This window comes from Myodes glareolus, chromosome 6 (genome assembly GCF_982192425.1).
Source record: "Myodes glareolus chromosome 6, mMyoGla1.1, whole genome shotgun sequence".
Taxonomy (NCBI): domain Eukaryota; kingdom Metazoa; phylum Chordata; class Mammalia; order Rodentia; family Cricetidae; genus Myodes; species Myodes glareolus.
The window spans coordinates 69,302,184-69,324,141 of NC_142031.1; the positions used below are offsets into that span (position 1 = coordinate 69,302,184).

Below are 21,958 nucleotides of genomic sequence, written 5' to 3' on the forward strand. Positions count from 1 at the left end.
TCTTTTTGAGACAGTGTCTCCTGTAGCACATCTGGCTATGAACTGACTAAGGATGGTCTTGAAGTACTGATCCTCCTTCCTCTCCCTCCCAATTGCTGGGATTATATGTATGTCACAGCCTGGCTTTTGTTGCTTGTTATTATGTGCTAGAGTCCCATTGTACCTTCAGACTCTCCTTTTGGTTGATGAACTCCTGTGGGCCAGCATCTCTAGCTCACAAATACAACCTTTAGAACTATGTTTTTGTTGAAGCTTTAGTGCATTTATCATTTGTTTATTATTTAGTGTGTGGGTGTGCGTGTGGGTGTGCCTCTGGGTGCATGTACCGTCGTTCGTTCGTGTCTTGAGGTCAGACGACAGCCTCTAGGAGTCGGTTCTCTCCTCTTGCTGTTCATTCTGGGGAATGAACTCAGGGCATGTGGCGGGGTGGTGAGTGCATTTAACTGCCGAGGCTGACTTCTAGAGAGTGCAGGTCAGCAGTGTAATCTAAAGGAAGTGCACTGTGAGTGTTATGTCTGCAGATAGATAAGAGATGGCCGAGGGTAAAGAACTTAGCAAGACCATCTTACTCTGTGACCTTGGCTAAGTTGTTAAAGCCATAACTCAAATACTTGTACCTGTGACCTTTGGGACTGTAAGGAGAGCGTGGGAGGATGCTGGGAAGGGTTGCTATCCTATTGGTATTGGAAATACTGAACAAAATAGTCTGGAAGACTCTTGAATAACATGTACTGCTTCACAAAGTTTTGTAACCACAAAACTTTTGAGAGATCAGGTCTAGTGCTTTGGGATTTACCTCATTTGTTTTGCATGAGGAAAACGTTGACTTCAGCAAACAGAGAGTTGGGAATACAGAGTATTTCTGTTAGGCTATCCCAACATCACTCACATTACAGATTTGTATTCTCAGCTAGAAGAATGTAGTTACCTGGGCGTTGCTTATTTTAAATTTTATGTAAACACTTGATAATTTTAAGGATATATAATACTGTTTTAAAACTTTTTAAACATCTGTGAGAGTGTGTGCATGTTTGAGATGTGTGCATATATGTGTGCATGTGTGCAGGCCACAGTGACCATGGGGAAGTCAAAGGATAACTTGATGTTTGTTCTTTCCCTGCAGCGTGTGGGTTCTTGGAATTGAACTTAAATTACCAGGCAGCAACTACTCACTGAGCTGTTTCCACAGCCCTATTTTGTAGTATTTAGAAACTCAGGAATAAGTAATTTGATATGGCAGTGGGAAGGAAGGTGTAGGGAACAGGAGGAGGTGAGGGAGTGGGAAATAAGAGTGGTATGTAAAATGAGAAAAGATAGTTGTTTTTTTTTTTCAAGAAAACCTTATGGCTTTATAAAATTGTTTATAAGCAATCTAATAATAAAGATGTATCCTAAAATAATAAATAACGTAGACTTGTCTTATCTAGTTCAGTATCATATGTAGAAATTGAATTGAAGTTAACTAAGTGAATTTCCCAGTCGTGTTTTCTGTTTCAATTGCTCCATATGCATCAGGTGAATGTGTCTGGAAGACAATGTTTTAGTCTCCCTTAGAGTCTGTCTCCTGATTGTTTACAAAGGAAGTAGGAAGAAGCACAGGCAATTTTTAAACTGGAAATAGATTTTTAAAAACTACAATGTATTCTGAGTACAGTTTCCTCTTCACACAATTCCGCCTGGATCCTTCCTGCTTCCCCACCTGCCCTTTTTTTCTCTCATTAGGATCTAAACAGGTGTCTGAAAAATGATAATAGTAATGAAATAAAATTAGATAAAATTAAAAAAGCAGAATAGGACAAAACAAGCAGAAGAAAAGACACACACACACACACACACACCCCACAAAAACAAAAAAAACGGAAACCATGACATATACACAAAGGACCTGTAAGGTTAAAAAATAAACAAAACAGACAAACCATTCTGAGACAAAGAACCTCCAGAATTGCCATTGAGTTCATTTTATGTTGGACATCTACTCCTGGGCATGGGGCCTGGTTTGTATCCCCAGTGAGAGTCTGTTGGAGAAAACTAAGTTTTCATTTGTGGCCAGTTATCAGTTGGAGACAACTTCTGAGTTAGGGATGGGAGTTGGGGCCCAGGTAATTTTTAATCTGATTCTGTGGTATTTAGTTAAAAAACTAAAGACCAGTTCTTTTAAAGACTTCTATTTGTAGACTCTTTTTACACATCAAGAACTGGGTTTTTGTTAAGTCATTTCTTAAATAATTTGTTGGCTCACAGTTGCTAATTTTGAGCTTTGGTCAATGTGTAGCTGTAGCTGGTGCTTCCTGAACTCCTTATAGTAGATACAGCCTCAGGAGTCAGTACCTGGATGTCTTTGCCTGCAGTGTAGTAGAGGAAAACCCTTCTCCTTTCTCAGGTAGAGTATTTGGAGACATGTGACTTGAATTGAGAAGAACCAGATCAATAAGGGAAATTATAACTACACATTGAGAGAAAACTATACATCAAAGGCTAAAGTTCGAATCGATGCCCATTTATTTATTTATTTATTTATTTATTTATTTATTTATTTATTTATTATTTGAGACCATACCCAACCTGATCTGAATTCCTGAGATCCTCCTGTCTAAGCATGCTGACTGCTAGGATTCCAGGCCTGTGCTTCATCCTCACCATTCACAATTTTCACAGTGAGATGGGGCGGGGGAGGGGTGGAGGAAGCACTCTTTCAGATAATTAGGTCTGGGGCCTGCTTGATGGCTCAGTGCCTAAAGCCACTTACCTTCTCCGTGCTTGATAACCTGAATTCAGTTCCTGGCCGCACAGGTAGAAGGGGGGAAAGAACCGCCTCCCACAAGATGGCCTTTGACCTCCACATGAGTGGGTGTGTGCACGCACAACACTACACACAAATATAATAAAAATACATTTTTAGGAAAGTGCTGGGAGATGTGACAGTTCTGTGACAGGGTCTGTAATAGGAGTGAGCCTCACTCACCTTTTTGCTTCTCTAGAAAGGTCTTTTTTGGAGGCTTTACTTTCAGGCCAGTAGGGGACTTGGGGACTTTGAGTGCCTTAAGCTCAAGGTTATAGTCCTCTTTCTAGCCCTGTTTGGCCTCGGGACTTAACTCCTTTTGAGTGTGTCCAGGCCTCTCCTGTGAACTCTGGCCCATTTGACAATCTGCTTTATCTCTGTTGGGTATCTGCCAAGGCATTTCATTGATTGAGAAAAGGAGGCAGTGTTAAGTTGGTCAGAATGTCTAAATGGCAAAGCAAGAGCTGAGGAAAACGTCCCTGTTCACAGATTGGTAAATTGAGAGAACGTTTGGCTGGGTTAATGAGGAAAGCAAGATCACTTAGAAGAGAGAAGGTTTAGGATGGGAAGCCAAAGCCAGACATTTCTCCTGTGGACTCTGACACTGTCCTGGCTCCCAAGTTTTCAGTTTTAAAACTGTGTGTGCTAATGGTGCTCTTAACCTTGTGCCTTGCTCTGTCTAGGTGTGCTGTGGAGGCTGCAGGGAACCCCACACCGGCATACACCGGCATACAGCCCCTGTGGTATCTACACTGGCTGAAGGCCCGTGGGCAGTACCAACACTCTGTACTTCCCTTCAGCTACAGATGTAGTATATAATAGCTGTCTTTGTAATGTAAGTTTACATGTATAAAGAGAGTTGATATTTTTATAGGTATTTGTCTGTGATGGCTGACTCTTGGGATGACTTTCTGGGAAGACGACTTTTACCCGCCTTAGCCCTCTTGCCGTTGGCTGCCCAGACTTGTGACCAGAGCCCCAAGCTCTTCCTCAGAAGAGTGAAAGTCTCGAACATCAGGCCTCTCCTAAAGCACCATTTGTTTTCCATGTGTGAAATTTCTACGCAGAGCAAATCAAGCCGTAAACTTTTCCCACTCAGCTCTGTTTTACCTGAGAAATCTTTTAATATAATACCTGGAAGGGCATGTGGTTATATGGGTATACAAATCACATTTACTGAATGATAAAACATTAACAAAACTGTTGTTTAGTTTTTATGTTTTGAGAATTTCATACACAGTACTGTATTTCCACTATTTTCATTCCTCCCTTTTTCTCCCTCCAGCTCCTCTTGTGCATCCTCCCTTCTCAAATTAATAATTTCCTTTATTGTGTGTGCGCACATGTGTGTGTACCAAACCTGCTGAATCCATTGAGTGTTGCTTCTATGTATACATGTTTAGAGCTGACCACTGAAGATTAGACAACCTGTCTCTCAGGGGCCTTGTCCCTGATGAACTGACTCTCCCTCTCCCAGCAGCCATTAATTACCTGTAGCTCTTCATCTAGGGGCGGGGCCTTGTGAGATTTTTCCTCATCTACATTGGCAGGTGTTGTCCTGTAGGTCTTGTTTAGGCTACCATATTGGTGAGGTTTCATGGGTGCAGCTCCCTGTCAAATATAGAAGACACTATCTCACAGCAGACGTTCTGGTTCTCTGTCCCTTACAGTCCACCCATCTGTCATTTGGGATGGTCCCTGAGCCTTAGGTCTTAGAGATGCAAACAGGAAGTGCTTCAGAAAGTGCAGTATCTTCAACAAATGGTGTTGGAGAACAGGTTGACCATGTAGAAAAATGAAATTAAGCTAGTATCTATTACCATGCATAAAAGTCAACTCTAAGTATATCAAAGACTTTAATATGACACCTGAAGTGCTTTCTTCTAGTGGTTTCAGCACACATGTGGTACACAGACATGCATTCAGGGAAAATACCATGCACATAAAATTTTAATAAAATTAAGTTTTAAATAAATAAAAGACAACGTAAGGAACCAGAGAGCTGGTTCAGCAGCTAAGAGAGCCTACTGTGCTTCTGGAGGACTGAGTTTAGTTCCTGGCACCTGATTTTGGGCAGCTTACAAACCACCTTGTCCTGTGACCTCCACAGGTACTCGTGTGCTGTGGTTCATGCGCACAAAGGCATACATGTACACAGAGACACAATACAATAAATACATAAAAATTCTCCAGCTCCAGAGGATCCAGTGTGCTCTTGCTTCTTTGGTGTCTGTTCACTCACACCAACCCCCCCCACCCCCCACACACAGATAAAAAATGTTATAAAATCTTAAAGAAGAAAAGAAAACGCAAGGCGAATCCACTTTTGCCGAAGGAGGACTCAAAGAGGATAAGGCTATTGCTCATCCGGGAGTCTCGTTCATGGTTAGGTGGTTTTAACGAAAGTTCATCCCTCTGAACCCTAGAAGCTGAGGTCCTTTCTGGTAATACTCATATACACCCTTCCTCTGCAGCCGTGTCTTCCCTAGCTTTCGGTAAACTGACCCTTATTTCTGCACTTACTTCCTAAGCTTATCCCAACATTCACCATACAACAGAGTGTTCTTTTAAAACCATATTTAGTAATAGGAGCCTCAAGCATGTTTATTGAATATATATGTATATATATGTGGATATATATGATTATATAGGTGGGTAGATTTACAGAATATTTAGAGTAAAGCTGTAGAATGTCTCCATCCCCTGTGTCTTCCTTTTAATTGCTTCAGGAGAATAAAACTTTGGCTAATTTTCTCTGTTGATTGTGTTCAGGTATTTTCCTGTATATCTTAAGGGCCATATACTTGAAGATAGTGGTCAGTGCTGAGGTTGGGGCATAGAAACATTATTCAGAGATTATTATGCTTTTTGCCAGTTTTGCTTTGGCACACCTTTGAATTCTTTTGTATTTATACTGCTTGTTGTTTTTGGAACTTCATTCTGAGATTTGAAACTCCCATCTGTTTGGGAAAATACTGTCCAGAATTTCTGTAAATATTGATTCTCCTCTGTCTTCCTTCCCCTCCCCTTCCCTCCCCTCCCCTCCCCTCCCCTTCCCTCCCCTCCCCTCCCCTCCCCTCCCCAGGTCTCTGGTTAGATGTATGAGAGACTATTTTACTCCCGTCCCCACCCCACCACCCTTTTTTGAAGTTCTCCTTAAATTCTTCACAGTAACACTTTCACCGTTTTAGAAATTTAATCCTGGATGATGTTTATAGGAACCAAAGTCTTAGGAAGGAAGGGTCAGCAATCAAGGAAGTGCGGCTCTCTGAACCCTTCCTCTCCTGTGTCTGCACTGATAAACTTTACATGGAAATTGAACTCATAAAAAATAAGCAGAAAGGAAGTTCTTCATGGATCAGTGTTCTTTCAGCGTGAACACTAATTTTATTGATTGTAAAGTCAAATCTGTTTCATCATCTCAGTTAACCTGAAGGTCTTTCCTCATCATGTATCTAAGGGGCTTTTAATAGTGTGCATTGTGAAGTATCTTAAACCTGACCTGTAAGCTTAATTCTCATTTTTTGCTTGAAAGTCCTGAATTTTTTAATTGCCCATTTGATGTAGTTAATATTTTTCGCAATTTGTTTTACATTTTCCTAGAATTTAAATTATTTTCCCATTATGATTTTGTTACTGGAGACAGTTTAGGAAGGACAAAATAACCAGAGTGTACAATCTGACAGAGAGCGCTCTCCTGAGTCCGACTGCACAGCTAAGAACAGTGTTGTAAAGTGTAAGAGCAAGCAATGACAATGAGCTGATGTGGTATTTATCATGTGGTCTGGATTTATGCTTTATTACATGCCTTTAAAGCTAGATAAGATGAAACTTACCCATCTGCTTTTCCTCTTGATTAGTTTTGAGTATTATTCCTATTCAGTTGACTAATTAAGTTCTTATTTCTTAGGCATTTGATGGCTAGTGGGATTGAAGTATTCAAAATTATGTCTGTTCTTCGTTACCTGGTCTCAGGTCTTTCTTCTCCCAGTGCTGAGAACGTTCATTTGAATGTACAAATTATAGAGCAGCTCATTTATTCATACTATTAATTTACTGTTGCTTTTCCCTCTGTAGAAAGATGTCTTCCAGCAATGACCACGTTTTAGTGCCGATGTTTCAGAGAAACACCAACGGCCTTCCCGGAATGAACTCCAGCGATGTGGCGACGCCTACAGGAGACGTGTTAAGTTTTCACAACATCACCTACCGCGTGAAAATGAAAAGTGGGTTTCTAGGCCGGAAAAAGACTGAGAAGGAAATACTCTCGGATATCAAGTATGTGTATGAACTCTGTAAAAGACCGCTTTGTTTGCTTGCAGTACCTTCACAGGGCTTCTGTTGTCAGCAAGTTATGAGCACTTCATGTCTTTGTACCTATGGATATAGACACATCCTTTCATTTCTTTTGTCTAAACTAGGACCTAAATTGCTGTATCTCTTGTTAGGCATATAGTTTGCTTACAAAGTAACTGTCAAATTTTTTTTTTTTAAAAAAATGGTCTCATCTTTTTGAACATTTTAATGTACCATTTTGTCATGACGTGTAAGTCTTATGTTTCAGTGATAGAATAGAGGTCTGACGTTGTCATTTACAGTGTTTTGATTGCAAAGATGTAGTTGTAACCTCAGATTTAGTTATCCAGTCTCTGGAATAGAAGACCTGTGTACACACACACACACACACACACACACACACACACACACACACACAGAGAGAGAGAGAGAGAGAGAGAGAGAGAGAGAGAGAATTGTGTGTATTTGTATTGACGAATAGAGATGGCATTATTTGAATAGGTCCTGTTTGAATAGATGTACAGTGTGTACTGTGAGATGGTACTCTGAGTGTGTGAATGCATGTTGTGTGTGTAATGTTGAGGATTAAACTAGAACTTAGTGAATACTGGACAAGTGTCCCCCCTGAACCGAGCGGTCAGGCCCTTGTGATTCTTTTCAAACTCATTACACACTGAGTGTATCATGTGCCCCAGGCTTCACAGTGCACTTGGGTAGGATGGCATGCACATTAGCAGAAGAGGAAACGATTATTTTAGAATCTCCTAGAATAATAAAATGGAGGCAAATCTTGTTTTTTTTTCTTATTTTTAGTTCAATTTTTATAGTCAAAGGGACAGCTAGGATTAATGAGTGTTCTTGCTCACTCCCGGCTGGTTTGAGTTTGCCTAAAGGGTTTCTAACCTTTCTCTTGCCCCCGGGCCTCAAATAAGAGGTGGTGCAGAAAGGATTGCTTTTGTTACTTTCTTTTTTGTTTGTGTTTGATAGTAGCATCACCATTCAAAATGGTTATCATATTCCAAAAGATCTGAGGAGAATCAATTTTTCTTTGGATCTTGGTTTTATCTTTTCTTCTCTGAAAAGAAAACAAAATCTGTTCATGAGAATGCCCAAGATTTTTCTCCCTGGTGTCCAGCCTTTCTCTTACACTGACTTTGTCTCATACTTGGCACCTGAGCTTTCCTTCCCAGTGCTGAAGATCTCTGGAAGAAATCACGATCCTAGTACACGTGTCTGTCATATAATTGGGTGGGTGGGAGAGGGGATCCATTATACTCTTGCGAAGATCAGTTAAGCAAATTATTTTGAGATCATTTCAGAATTAAACGTGTAGGACTGTGGCAGTCCCCCGGCCCCCAGGTCCTGCTTCACTGACTGCCGCCATCAGTCTTTGTAGACACTGTCATCGGGGTTTGGGGGATCCTTTGAAAACTCGGCTGTCCACTTGGCACCCTTTCTCTTCAGTTCCTCCAGTGTAAGCTTTCTAGAAGGAAGGACCTTCTCAAATGTTGCTGCTCAGCTGACCAGCATCAGGCAGGGGGAATTGTGTCCTCACGACAAAGGCAGCCATGCCTCTCTTCCTCACAGGTGACCAACTGCTACATCCTGTGGGTTTATTCTTCTCCAACCTGATGTTTCTCTGTTTCATCCAACATGGTGTTTCTTCCACTTAAAACTGATTACCTAGTGATGTTACTGTCTGTCAAATTGTATCGTAATGTCATGATTTGACAGTACTTGATTGTCCTGACATTCTTCCAGAACCCCATTCCTCATTCCGCACGAACTTGTGAGTTGCCGTCTCCGTGATGACTTCTCTCTGGCTGTGACTACCACCGCGGTGGCCGCCAGAGCGTTCTTCCTGCCATCTCACAGTTTGTACTTAACATCTCTTCTCTCATTTGCTGTTGTGGTTTGAGTGAGAAATGCCCCCCATAGGCCCATGAACCTGAACATTTAGTCCCCAGTTGGTGGCGCTGTTTGGAGAGGCTATGGGACCTTTAGGAGGTGGGGGATTGTTGGAGGAAGTGAACTGGCTTTGAGGGTTGATAGCCCTGCCTCACTTCTTACCTTCTCTGTTTCCTTGTTGAGATGTGAGCACAGTTTCCCCGCATTTGCCTCTGTGCCTTCCCAGATGCCGTGGGCATCTAGTCCTCTTATGTCAAAATAAACCTAAAGCGAAGCTGAGCTCTTAAGTTGCCTTTGGTCATATGGTATTATATCGCAGCAGCAGTAGAGTAACCAACACAGCCGTATATACTCCTGGGTTTCTGTTTTCTTCGCTAGCATTCAACAACAACGCATCATCATTATTTGTGTTGGTATTCCTTTGTTCCCAGTTTGGTTGCAGGAAAACCTTCAGGGTAATTTCCACTTCTCCTTTACTACTTTGATTTAGTCCTCATTTTTAATATTTCTGTGGTACTGGAAGAAGTTCCAGAATCACTGCTGACTTATCCTTCCTGGGACCTGGACTCGGCCGATGTTTGTTTTTATAGATAATGGTCTATACAAGCAGGATCTGGGTACATGGAGTTTCATTGCTGTTGCAGTCCATTGCCTCTGTGTTTCTGAAGGGGAAGAACTAGGTAATTTACGTATGCATGTATAGACACATATATACACACACACATGCTTTTGTTTGAAAAAGAAACCCTCTCTCATATTGAGATGCACATAGATCTTGTTAGGTGGAATGAGAGTGAAGTTGGTAGTGAGTAAGGCTCTGGTGAGGGAACTGTTAATGGGCATCCACCCTCATCCACACAGGTATTTTCCTCGTGTGCTTTTCTGTAGCTATCTGTATATAGATAACACCTAATTCCTCACTAATATATCAGTTGTAATCTAATACTTTACATTTGTTCTGCGCTCACATGTTTTCTTTCCCCTCAGGATGTATAAAATTTAGCCACCATTCTTTTCTCTTCTCTCTTGTTAAACCCAGCATCCTGGACATGCTAGGCAAGTGTTCTTCTACCAAGCTGCATCCCCAGCCTTCATTATTCTTACTGAGAGGCTCAAATGTTCTTATTCTATCATAGTCATAGAATGATGTATCTGGCTTGTGGCTGCCTCTTCTCTGGTTTCCACCCTCTTTGAAGCTAATGTTCTTGTGTGCTAGCGTTGGCTGTGTCGAACATACGTAGTCTTCCTGCCGAGAGAGGGAAGAGACGTCTAATAGAAGTGGCAGGGAGTTGTTAATGTTGAAGTTTAGCTTTTGAAACAAGGTTTAATGAATCCCAAATTAACCTCAAACTCACCATGAAACCAAGAATGGCTTGAATTATTGATCTTCTTGTTTCTATGTCCCAGGCTCTAGGATTACAGATGTGACCATCACGTCTCTCTAATAGAAAGGATTAATACATTATTTGAATAAAAATAACAAATGAGTTTTGTGGGCAGATCTTATTTTCACTAAGTGGTTTCCAATTTCTTAATTTATTAATAGAACTTAGTTTAAGTGATACATCATAACATGAAGATGGCATTTATTAATAAGATTATCTTAAGCCGAGGCTTGTTTCATCTTCTTTTAGTTAAAAATAAAAAATTACTTTCTTCGAAGTACCAGTCAAGAGGCTAAGAAAGGAAGATTTTGGTGTGTTGAAGACCAGTTGAGGCTACATAGTTAGTTCTAGGCCAGCCTGGACTATACTGTGAGCAACTGTCTCAAACAAAAGTCTCAATAATAAAAATGTAGATTCCTTTTTTCAGTGATTTTTGAATGCCTGCTGGGTTCTTGATGTTATGTAGATTTTTTTTTTTTTTGCTGCTCTCAGAGACTTTATATTGTAATTAGGAATTCAGAAACTGGAGTAGTGTCACCGTGTAAATTTCTACTGTGACAGAGGATGAAAAGACACAGCTAAAGTAGCTAGCTCTGAACGGGAGGAATGGGTACATCAGAAGTGAGTGGTGTATGTGTGTGTGTGTGTGTGTGTGTGTGTGTGTGTGTGTGTGCGTGTGTGTGTGCATGTGTGTGTGTGCGCGTGTGTGTGTGTGTGCGCGTGTGTGTGTGCGCGCGCGTGTGTGTGTGTGTGTGTGCGTGCGTGCATGTGTGCACATGCATTTGTGTCTGATAGTAGGGATATGCCCCTCCTTCAAAACTGACATTCACAGCCTTTGTCTAGAAACAAAATAGGGTGGAAGGATTAACTATTGTCCACTCCAATGCAATAGAAATGACAGGGCTCCTTCAAGGAGCAAAGTCTTCATGTGTCACAGTTCGTCACAGTTCGTTCTGAAGGCTCTTATGTGCTCATGAGGGAGGACCACACACGCAGAGGCTGTAAAGCAATAAATCAGAGTAGGGAATGGCTGAGATGGCTGACAGATGGTGGAGGGCAGGGTGGGGAAGTCAGGAAGTTATAGGTCACAGTAGAACAGCCGTCATCAGCATGCACTTTCTATAAAGAGTCGTATCATAAATGTTTTCAGCTTTATGAGCCATACAGCAATGTTGTAGCTTTATGGCATGAAGCTGATCCAGCTCTGTCCAAACCACGCTGTTGATGAGAACAGGGAGTAGGTGATCAGCTGTAGCGTGCTGATTCAGGAGGACCCAGACTTCCTTTTGTCATTTGTTTACCTGCTTGCTCTCTTAGCGTATTCCATCTCCTACTAAAGGGTCTCTGTGTCCATAGCGTACATCAAATAGTGGTGAGCAAGTGGAGCTGGAATTGACCACTGCCCCAGGTGAGAACTCTTGGGGCCCAGCTTTATTAGTTCTTTTAATGTCAGAATTTAGTGTAAGTATAAGCTAACCACAGAGACCCAGTAAACTACCATAGCACATTAATGTTCAGTTTCTGCTTAGATCACTCTGGATTGCTTAGTTTTTCTATAAGTATGCATTTTTAAACACTGAAAGACATTTGTGGCAGTGAATACTTACGGAATAAAAGGTTCTGTTTATTTTTGAAGCAGTTGCTAGGTAGCTGTTGATAAAGGAGATGCATCAAGAGGTATAAATAGATACACGCTGAAAGTTTACCCAGGCGTCTCTGCCTTCGTATGTTGGACAAGTATGTTGGAGGGTAACACAATAAAAGAATAAGAGATTTTTCTGTGTTACAACTTGATGAAGCTTAGTGTTATTATATTTTTCTGATATTTCACTGAAAGTTACGTCAGTTAACAGCGTAGGGAAATGTCCATTTCACCGTCATCCCCGCCAGCTGTTGTGTAACTGTGATGTAACAGACAATAAGTGGTGAGTTCCCCTTGTATTTGAGTGCAGTGAGGTGGACACACTAGAGAGTTTATTGCTCATGACAGTGTACGATCATAAGAAAGGTATTTCTAGTCATCCTGTAAATGAAAAAGTTGGCAGTCTCGACTTTCCACTTGGAATAGCTGCTGTGTTCTTTGTGGAATACATCTTGACCTGTTTACCAGTTCTAGAGTCTGACATGACACCAGCATATTGGATAGGCCAGCTAGGGCTTCTCTTCACCATTCCTGTGCAGCTGTGATGGGCTTGCCCTTAATTCTCCTTTCTCTTGTTCATTTTCTTTAACCTCTTACTTGTCACCTTTAGGATAAAATTCATACTTTCTTGGATATCATCACAGTCCACAGTGCTGGGATTTTTCCATCTTGGTCTAGCTAAATATCCATTTAGTTTGTTGAAACAGATGGCTGTGTTGTGTGCCTGTAAGTCAGGGTTAAACACTTCACAGTGAAGGTGACCCTTCTAAGAGTGTGTGTTTCCCTCTCTAATTAGTAACACTTTTTCATTGTTCCAACTTTGTGTGTGTGTGTGTGTGTGTGTGTGTGTGTGTGTGTGTGTGTGTGTGTGGAGAGAGAGAGAGAGAGAGAGAGAGAGAGAGAGGGGAAGGGAGGAGAGGAGAGGAGAGGAGAAGAGAAGAGAAGAAAAGAAAAGAAGAAAAGAAAAGAGAACAAGAAGGAGAAAACAGAAACAGACAGTCAGACACCAGGACAAACATGGGGGTCAGAGGACAATTTTTGGGAGCCTGTTTTCTCCTTCTACCATGGCTTCTGGGGCTCAAACTCTGGTCTTCAGACTTTCATAGCCAGTGTTTTGCCTGCTGAGACATCTTGTCTACCCGAGCTGTTTGACTGTGTGTCACATGCTGCACTCATCCTAACATTGGGGCTTCTAGTTCAGGTACTTTGACTTTTTAATCTGATTAGATTTAATAATGAGGACACCACTCCCTGGTATTCTGCAAGTATTGATTGTTCTGAACTTAGCTAGGTAGTAAGTGGAACAATTTAAAGACACTAACATCACTCAGAAGCTTTTATGTACTTTATGTTGCTTTGAAGGCTATAATAGGACTGCAAAGTCTTTGAGAATCTTCCTTCTTTGTTTCAGGACTCTGTTCTTTTAAGAATCTTTCAGTAGAGTCTTCGCTATGTAAAAAAATTTAAGTTGCTGTCCCTGGGATTGAACCCAGGGCCTCGGGCCCTTTCACTGAGTGCTACCCTCAACTCAGTGTCAGGGAACCTGGAACATTGGTCAGTTTCAAAAGATTAACTTGTTTTAAGAGCGACTTACGAAACAATAGTAAAAGGAATTCAGAAGGACAGTCAGTTTCTCACAGGGACTCATGGTTGATAGTCTTTAGACTTCTAACATCAATGATGCCTTGTTTATCTTTACAAGGTTGTTCTATTTGCAATGTTGTCTTCCTTTATTAGTGCATTCAGTGCAGATGTTAAGTTTAAAGAATTTCATGTCAAGTACAACAATGAAACAATGTGGTTTTTGTTTCTAGTGGGATCATGAAACCTGGCCTCAATGCCATATTGGGACCCACAGGCGGAGGCAAGTCTTCGTGAGTATAACATACCTATAAGCCTTTTCTGTTTATTAACTGTCCCATTTATGTGCACAGGCATTGACTGATTGTTTGCAGTGTCTTATCTGATCTGGTCTTAGGTGCTGTGGGTAACGTAGGGTTGAACTATGTCATGATTTTGTGGTAAGGGACAGAAATACTCATTAGGTCAGCTTTAGTAATAGCACATGATGAAATGGTTAGGATGGAGTGGTAGACCATATTGTGTATTAGTGAGGTGGTAAAAGAATGAAGTAATATTGAAAGTGAAGATATGTAGGGAAAGTATGTTGTCCATGTTGTGATCTCCAAGTCCATTGGCCAAGAGGGTCATTTTGGGGAGGTCCTGCTACTTAAAGCAATGTTTTCTTGCTTATATCATTTGGGATTGGTGGTAGCACATAATGAAAAGGAAGCCGAGAATTTAAAACATGGAAGCCTGGTTTTTGTTTTGTTTTCCTTGTTTGATTTTTGAGGCAGCGTATCAACTATGTAGCTCTGGCTAGCCTGGAACTCACTATGTAGACTGGGTTATCCTTAAACTCACACAGATCCTCCTGCCTCTGCCCCCTGAGTGCTGGGGTGAAAGGTGTATGCCACCATATATAAATTTGTTTCATATATATGTATCGACTAGTTAAATTTGAACATTAGCAGAAGTTGCATTTCGAGCAGCTAAACAGTATGGTTTTATGTAGGAGGAAAGACATAGTGTAATGTACATGTCCTTCTCAGGTTATTAGATGTCTTAGCAGCAAGGAAGGACCCACGAGGATTATCTGGAGATGTTCTGATAAATGGCGCACCTCAACCTGCCAATTTCAAATGTACTTCAGGCTATGTGGTTCAAGTGAGTAAAAGTGGACGGGGCACTATGTGTGAAAGTGCATTTGCTTGTAGTGTAGTTTGCTTCCAATTGAATGTATAACATGATGATAGGACCAACGTAGTGGCACCAGATTTTCATAATTTTCCTTTACATGGGGGATGGTGTTAAAGGGAAAGACAGAGATGGTCTGGAATATGACCCTTGTGGGGCAGTGATATCAGTTCTGGCTGCTATGTAATTTCTAAAAAATAAATAAAAATAAAGTTTACCCTTCCTTCACCTTCTTTCTTCCCATTATAGATGTCTGCCAAACCCTTCTACCAGGCAGTCTTAAAATGTCTAGTAGCAGTCATTATATTACATGTGTCCTGTTGGGTGTCCAGCCGGGCAATGAAAGTGTAGGTGTCTGTATAAGCAGGTACTGCAACCTAAGAGAAGGTGCAGTCTACCAGTAGCCAGAATTTTACCCTGGATGCATTTTGTGTGTGAATCGAACTCTATGTACTCAAATGATGGCCTTAGAAAAGATTCGCTTATCTCACTAAAATATCACCTTCCCTTAAGGATGACGTCGTGATGGGCACCCTGACAGTGAGAGAAAACTTACAGTTCTCAGCAGCCCTTCGGCTTCCAACAACTATGAAGAATCATGAAAAAAATGAACGGATTAACATGGTCATTAAAGAGTTAGGGCTGGAGAAAGTAGCAGATTCCAAGGTATGAAAACCCCTCATTGTATCATAGCTAGAAAATAGCTTTTGTGCAGGCAATAAAACCTTAACTTCACGTTTCCTATAATGTCTGCAGCCAAAAGTAACTGCTTTCTGCATGCTGTGAAATAACTGGTTATATAAGGTAAGGTAGAAATTAAGATGGGAGAAAAACCCCTAATAATGGCTGATTCCTAGGAATGGAATATGGTCCAGAAGTATCCCTCATATGGCTGTTTCTGTATGCCCTTCCACCAGCCGCATCCTTCAAGTCACAGCTTGCTGTGTATCGGCACTAACTGTTCTGCTCCTTCTGGAGGAATAGTTCCGAAACAAGAAAGTCAAGAATCCAAAGGTCCTTGCTCTGCGTACATCATTTTGCTGTGATTTGGCTTTCAAAATTATAGTTGGCCACATTAGGATTTACTTAGCAATTTATCCAATGTTCAAGTTACTTTTCTGTAGTCTGTCTCTTGACAGTTATATTTCTCCTCCTTTTCTTCCCACTCTCCTTTCTTCCTTATCTACTGTCAGTATTTGTTTCCAGACTCCCACATGCTAGGCTGTGTTAGACTTTAGAGTGTTAAAAAAAAAAAAAAAGGAGACACTGCTTCTCCTTTTGAGAGTTATATATGATCAGGAAGTGGAATTGAGACTGTGGATGAACTTTACAAATGACTAACCCATATAGTTTTGCTGAGCACATTCGGGCATTGGGTGAAAATACAATGGCTGTAGCTTAACCCTCTCCTGCCCATACTTATTTCCTCTGGAGAGGCAATGGATAATGGTGATTACATGGAACTGTTGCTTCTCTTGGTACTTGCTAGCAGTCTTTCCTGTGCTGTATTTTGTTAGGAAGAATAACCTTGCAATGACACCATTTGGCTTTATTTCTGAATTACTGTGTTTGCTTTGCTATGGCACTGTTTGCTTGCTTGATTTTGTCTTCCTAGAATACTTTTCCTTGACTCTGTTATTTTTTCTTCTTTTCGTATGTCCTTGGGCCTCATTCATGCTTGGCAAGTGCTGCATTACTGGGCTATCTCTCCATCATGTTCTATACCTTTAAGCAGTCTCTGCTATGTTACTTGTTTGGATTTCCAGAAGAAATATGGAGAGATACTTATTACTGAATTTTTAGAATAATATCTCTAAGTTATTAAAATATTTTATTTTATAAAACAGTAAGCGTAACAGAAAATAGTCTGTTTACTATAATGTTAAGGTTGTTAGATGAAATAATGATATAATTGGTGGTACTATTCGTGTAGATTTCTCAGTTGCTAACTAACATCTCAGGCTGTGCTGTCTTCAGCTGTTTCTTACTGGAGGACGTATAAGAAATCTTCATAGTCCCTCACCCTCAGTGCATGCTGCGTTCCTGTAAAAATCATATGTGAGACAAGGCATGCAGCTCAGTGGTAGAACATGTGCCTAGCATGTGTAAGACCCTGGGTTCTATACCATTTTCAACTAGCAAAATGAAAAAAAAAATCATATTGTATTCATTCTCTTTTGTCAAATTGTCTTCAAAAGTCTCTTGTAATTCAGTTTTTATTAGGACCCAGTTAAGGTTCATGAATAACACTGGGCTATGTCTCCTTGGATTTGTATGATTCTAGAACCATTCGGCGCCTTCTGTGTTCCTTCTCCCAACCCTTCCTACTGCCCTCCCCATGTAATGACAGTGGGTGGTTGAAAGGTTGGGCCAGTTTTTCTGTGAAATACCCCACCTTCTGGGTTTGTCTAAATGGACAAGTCAGAAATTCTGCAGTGAATTAGTGTATAGATAGACAGCATCCAATTGGAGCCCGAAAGCACTTAAAATGATGGTGTAGAATGTGAGCGTTTCCCTTCCCGCTCGTCTAAATCCGCATAGGGACCATGAGGGGGAGCGCGAGGGCCAGGTGCCGGATGATGGATTATTGTCAGCGTGCTCCCCTTCCCTCTTTCTTGCCTATTTTAGACTAAAATTTTACTGTATCTTTCAGTGTCCTCATTCATTGGTGAAGCCGGAGGCAGTGCACAATTAGGGCTGCACAGGTCTGTCTGCCAAATGCTGGCGATGGTGTTCACTCTCGTTGATAAAGATGACACTTGCTTTAGGTTGGAACCCAGTTTATCCGGGGTGTCTCTGGAGGAGAAAGGAAGCGGACGAGCATAGGAATGGAGCTGATCACCGACCCTTCCATTCTCTTCCTGGATGAGCCCACAACTGGTTTGGACTCAAGCACAGCAAATGCTGTCCTCTTGCTCCTCAAGAGGTAAATGCTACAAGAGCACTGATCTTTCGTTTTTTCATATCTGGCCACTCACATGTGACTGGTGATTTTCTTTGTGTAGGAGATTCAGACGTAAACGGAATCTCTTCCTACTTCGTTAAGGGAAAGAAGTGATATTAAGAAAGATTAAATAAGAGAGGGAAGTGATGGCTGTGGTGGGCCTGGGTTGCTGTTTTAAATAGCAGGAAGGTCAAGGAGGATCTAGCGCATGGTCTTAGGACCTGGGAGTGGGCGTGTGAGACCTGGCTATATCTAGCAACAGAATCTGGCTGGAGGGAACGGCCAGTGGCCCCGAGGCAGAAGATGCCTGATGATATGTCTGGAACATTAAATAGACATGTGAACCTAGTTACTGTAGGATGGTACATATTAGCTACTGTGTCAACTTACCACTTGCGCTTTGGTAAACACTTATGCTTCTGTAGGTCTGAGGTGGAGTCCTGGAGTCTTCACTGGGGACTCCTAGGGGACATGCTCATTTCACCATCCCTAGTCCTCAGACCCACGCTGAGGATCAGGCCTCACACAGCTCTGTTCCTCCGGGTAGCTCCTGTTGCCTTCTGGTTCTTACAGTTCCTGAGTGAATGTTCGTCGTGAGTTTGTTTGCTGCAGTCCCTCTTCCTCCTTTTGATTTTCAAATTTTATTGTACATGTTCATTGTACCATGGCACCATATTGCATAAGGACATTTTCACACAAATACATATTGTCTGTTGAGCACACCTGTCCATATTCCCTCACCCCTCCATTTCATATTTGCACTCCTGTTCCCTTCTGTGCTCTAGACAGTTGCACTTCTGCTTTTCTATAAGTACATGCATGATTTTATGTGTCTATAAAATTTGAGGACCCCAGATGAGAGAAGACATAGGATATTTGTCTTTATGAGACTGGTTTAATTTAATGTGATTTTTCTCTGGTTACATCTACTTTCCCGCAAATACCATATCTTATATTACCCTTTGTCTCCCCATTTCTGTCTTTACTTAGATTCTTCATCTAACACCACCCACACACACCTTCTTGTGTCACACTCTCCTGAGTGTGTTCTTCTACCTTGAGCCTCTCCCGTAGGTCACTCCTGTGGGGCCCTTGATGTTCAACTTGATAAACTTTAGACCGAGCTTCACAGTTATATTTGGCATATACAAAACCCCTAGATGCATCTGTTGTTTTTGGATTTTTGTTTTTAAAGCCCTGGCTGACTTAGAACTCACTCTGTAGACCAGAAAAGAAAGACTAGCCTGAAATTCAGGGATCTGCCTACTTCTGCCTCCTAAGTGCTGGCACGAACTAGCCAGCTCTGGCTTGTTTATTATGCCATATACCTTTGGGCACATTGTTTTTAGATAGTTGGTACTTAAAAATATGTAAGTCAAATTATTTCTCAGAAATCATTTCCCAAGAACAGTTTTAAATGGTGATTTGGCCTTAAACAGTGATTTTCCCGCCATAAGCAATAACTCCTCTGAATAGGTAATTAGCATTGTTTCTGACTGAGATCAAATCTTACCCTTGCTTCTTATTTATTCTAACAATGTGGCCAGTTGTTTGAGCTTTAAGCCTAAATAGTAAATGAAGGAAAACAATAGCATTGGAAGTGCTTATAACAATATTATAGCGATATGAGATTACCTGTAAAGCATTAGCAAAGATGTGGTAAGCGCTCACACATGCTTCTTTACTACCAGAGTAAAAGAATGGAAACCCATTTGTAACAAGCCAGAAGCTAAGGGCCTTTTGGTTGGTTTTCTTTCCTGTACTCTTCATCTAATAAAGGTAAAAGTGCACCAGCTCTTTCCCTGACTACACTCTGGTAGATACATTGTAGTACTCAGAGCTTTCCCCGACTAAACTCTGGTAGATACATTGTAGTACTCACCTCTTTCCCTGACTACACTCTAGTAGATACATTGTAGTACTCAGTGCTTTCCCTGGCTACACTCTAGTAGATACATTGTAGTACAGCTCTTTCCCTGACTGTGCTCTGGTAGATATGGCTAACTTTGTCTGTGTCGAATATACTACCACACTCACACAGCGTTTTCCAAGGGCACATGCTGTCACCACAGGACTGGATCTTTGTCGTCTCGCTTTGTCGTGATCCCTTACCGCAGCCCTCCTCTTAGGCACGCTGAACTGCTGCCCCTTCTGTTTTGCACTTTTGCCAGCTCCAAAGCGTTTAGAGCAGTCTGTGCCTCAAACCCTCTGACAGCTCATAGGGTAACTTGAGCAGGAGTGGTGGGATGAGGCTGTAGGAGTTGACAGACTCCCTGGTAGGCAGACATAGGAAGAGGGGCTGTGAATAGATTATACAGATAGAGAGCTTCGAGATTGCCAGCCTCTTCCTCACAGTCCTGACCTGAGACAAAAGACCGGCAGCTTACAAAGGCCTGCTAGGTTTTTACTCCTTCCAGTACTGTCCCCTACCCCCCTCATCCTTGCCTGTGGACCATTCTGACAAGTTTAAGATCAAACTAGGATGTGTTTACCCTGAACTTGTGGACCTATTAGCTTCCCTGATTCTGTTCAAACTGACCAACCCTAAACGGGAGAACAGCCCCTTCAAACGTTCTTTAAAATTCCCCGTTATCAGTGAGAGGCCAGGGTTTGGTGTCTGTGTCTCTAAGCAGGAGTCCTTCTTTCTGTGTGCCCGGCCATATGTCTCTGTGTTTCTTCACCTTTATAAAAAGCCTTCCTTTGCTGTGCGTGCATGCATGTCTGTGCATTCGTGTGTGTGCGTGTGCACGTCCTCCCAGAGATTCTGGTCTGTGAAAACTGTCTCAGTGACTGCATCTGTCAAGAAACAGTCTAGTGGATTTTGTTCTACCCCAGCTCCTTTCTTAAAAAATTGTGGCTGGCTAGTAGCTTGAGGTATTGGCTGCGGGAGCTGCCGAGTGGCGCGAGCAGCCATTTCCAGAGTTGGAGATGCCCGTTAAACTTGATTAAGATGACAATCCCCCCCCCCCGCCCCCAAAGCAGAGTCCATTAGGGAAAAGCCAGTGGGGAGCCTGGCTGGGATTGGTAAAGTCCTGGGCAAGAAACTGGAGGAAAGGGGCTTTGATAAGGCTTATGTGGTTCTTGGCCAGTTTCTGGTGCTAAAGAAAGATGAAGACCTCTTCTGAGAATGGCTGAAAGACACATGCGGTGCCAATGCCAAGCAGTCCCTGGACTGCTTTGGGTGCCTTCGAGAATGGTGCGATGCCTTCTTATAGTGCACTCTGGGGACTCCTCTGTCCCCCCAGCCACAGAATGTTTCCAGAGTCGGCAGCTGGGTGGGGCTACTCTCTGTCTCCATGAAGGAAAAGATTGCTGTTGTCACGTCACTTCCTGTGTACTCCGGGGTCTTTTAGGAGTTCTCTTCCCCACAACCTTTCATCCGTTTTGGAATTCTTGCCCTTGCATGCCTTGCCCCTCCTCCCCCTGCAGGTCGATGGCAACAGCTACCAGCTTTCCTGAGTGGATTTCTGGTCCCTTTCTCCCTCCCCTCACCATCTGTTGGATGCCCTTTGGCTCCTTTTTTTTTTTGGCAAAAATTGTCACTCTCCTTATAAATATTTCTAGATTAATAAAGTCAGTGGCCTTCCTGGTTGGTCTTCTGTGTTGGAAAGCAGGTGAACTGGGAGTTGTGTCTTCCCCGGGGTTGAATACGTCTACCTCACTTCTTATCAGTGCAGACCGAAACTGGTGGCTTCCCTCTCCCCTCCCAAGAGGGAACCACCCTAGCCATGGGCAGGTGCCCTAGGTGTCCCAATTCCTAAATAATGTGGGAGAGACTGTGGGTTGATTTCTTCCTGGGAGCCAGGTGGGCTGTAGGCTTCCAGATGTCAACAGCTGGTCAGGCAGCACCTGGTGGAGAAGTCGGTAGGAGTCAGAGTTACCAGGAAGAGGGTGGCTAGGGCATAGGTAAGAGGTCACCTGCCAGTCTTCACGTTGTGTGCTCTCCGCCTCTGGGAAGGACGGGTGGGACACTGTTTGTCCAGCTACCATAGAAATGAAACAGTTAAACTTGAAAACTAAATTCCAGTCACGTTGTTGTCAAGTCATTGTGAACAGCCTGAAACTGACGTCTTTGTAAACATTTTTAAAATTATTTTATTTTGGAGAGGTAAAGAGATTTGGGGCTCAGAAAAGCAAATTTGCCCATGAACTTGCTGCAAGAAAATAGCCACTTGAACTCAGATTGTAATTTGGTAGACTGTTCTGAGTCATGTAACCAATGATCTCTGAGGCTCAGCTTCCTC

The 21,958-nt window shown here is 42.1% G+C and overlaps 1 protein-coding gene across 4 annotated transcripts in view; it reads left to right on the forward strand.

The window, feature by feature from the left end:
* Window positions 1-21,958, forward strand: part of LOC125404005 (broad substrate specificity ATP-binding cassette transporter ABCG2) — a 91,524-nt gene that overhangs the window by 51,317 nt on the left and 18,249 nt on the right. For 3 of the 4 annotated variants that reach the window (XM_048439642.3, XM_048439643.3, XM_048439644.3), the window contains exons 2-6: window positions 6,860-7,060; window positions 13,828-13,887; window positions 14,626-14,740; window positions 15,284-15,436; window positions 17,539-17,696. In XM_048439642.3, the coding sequence (XP_048295599.3) occupies window positions 6,864-7,060; window positions 13,828-13,887; window positions 14,626-14,740; window positions 15,284-15,436; window positions 17,539-17,696 (683 nt within the window). In that variant the 5' untranslated portion in view covers window positions 6,860-6,863. Of the gene's footprint in view, window positions 1-3,465; window positions 3,618-6,859; window positions 7,061-13,827; window positions 13,888-14,625; window positions 14,741-15,283; window positions 15,437-17,538; window positions 17,697-21,958 lie in introns of those variants that run through there. The other variant, XM_048439645.3, reaches the window with a different exon arrangement.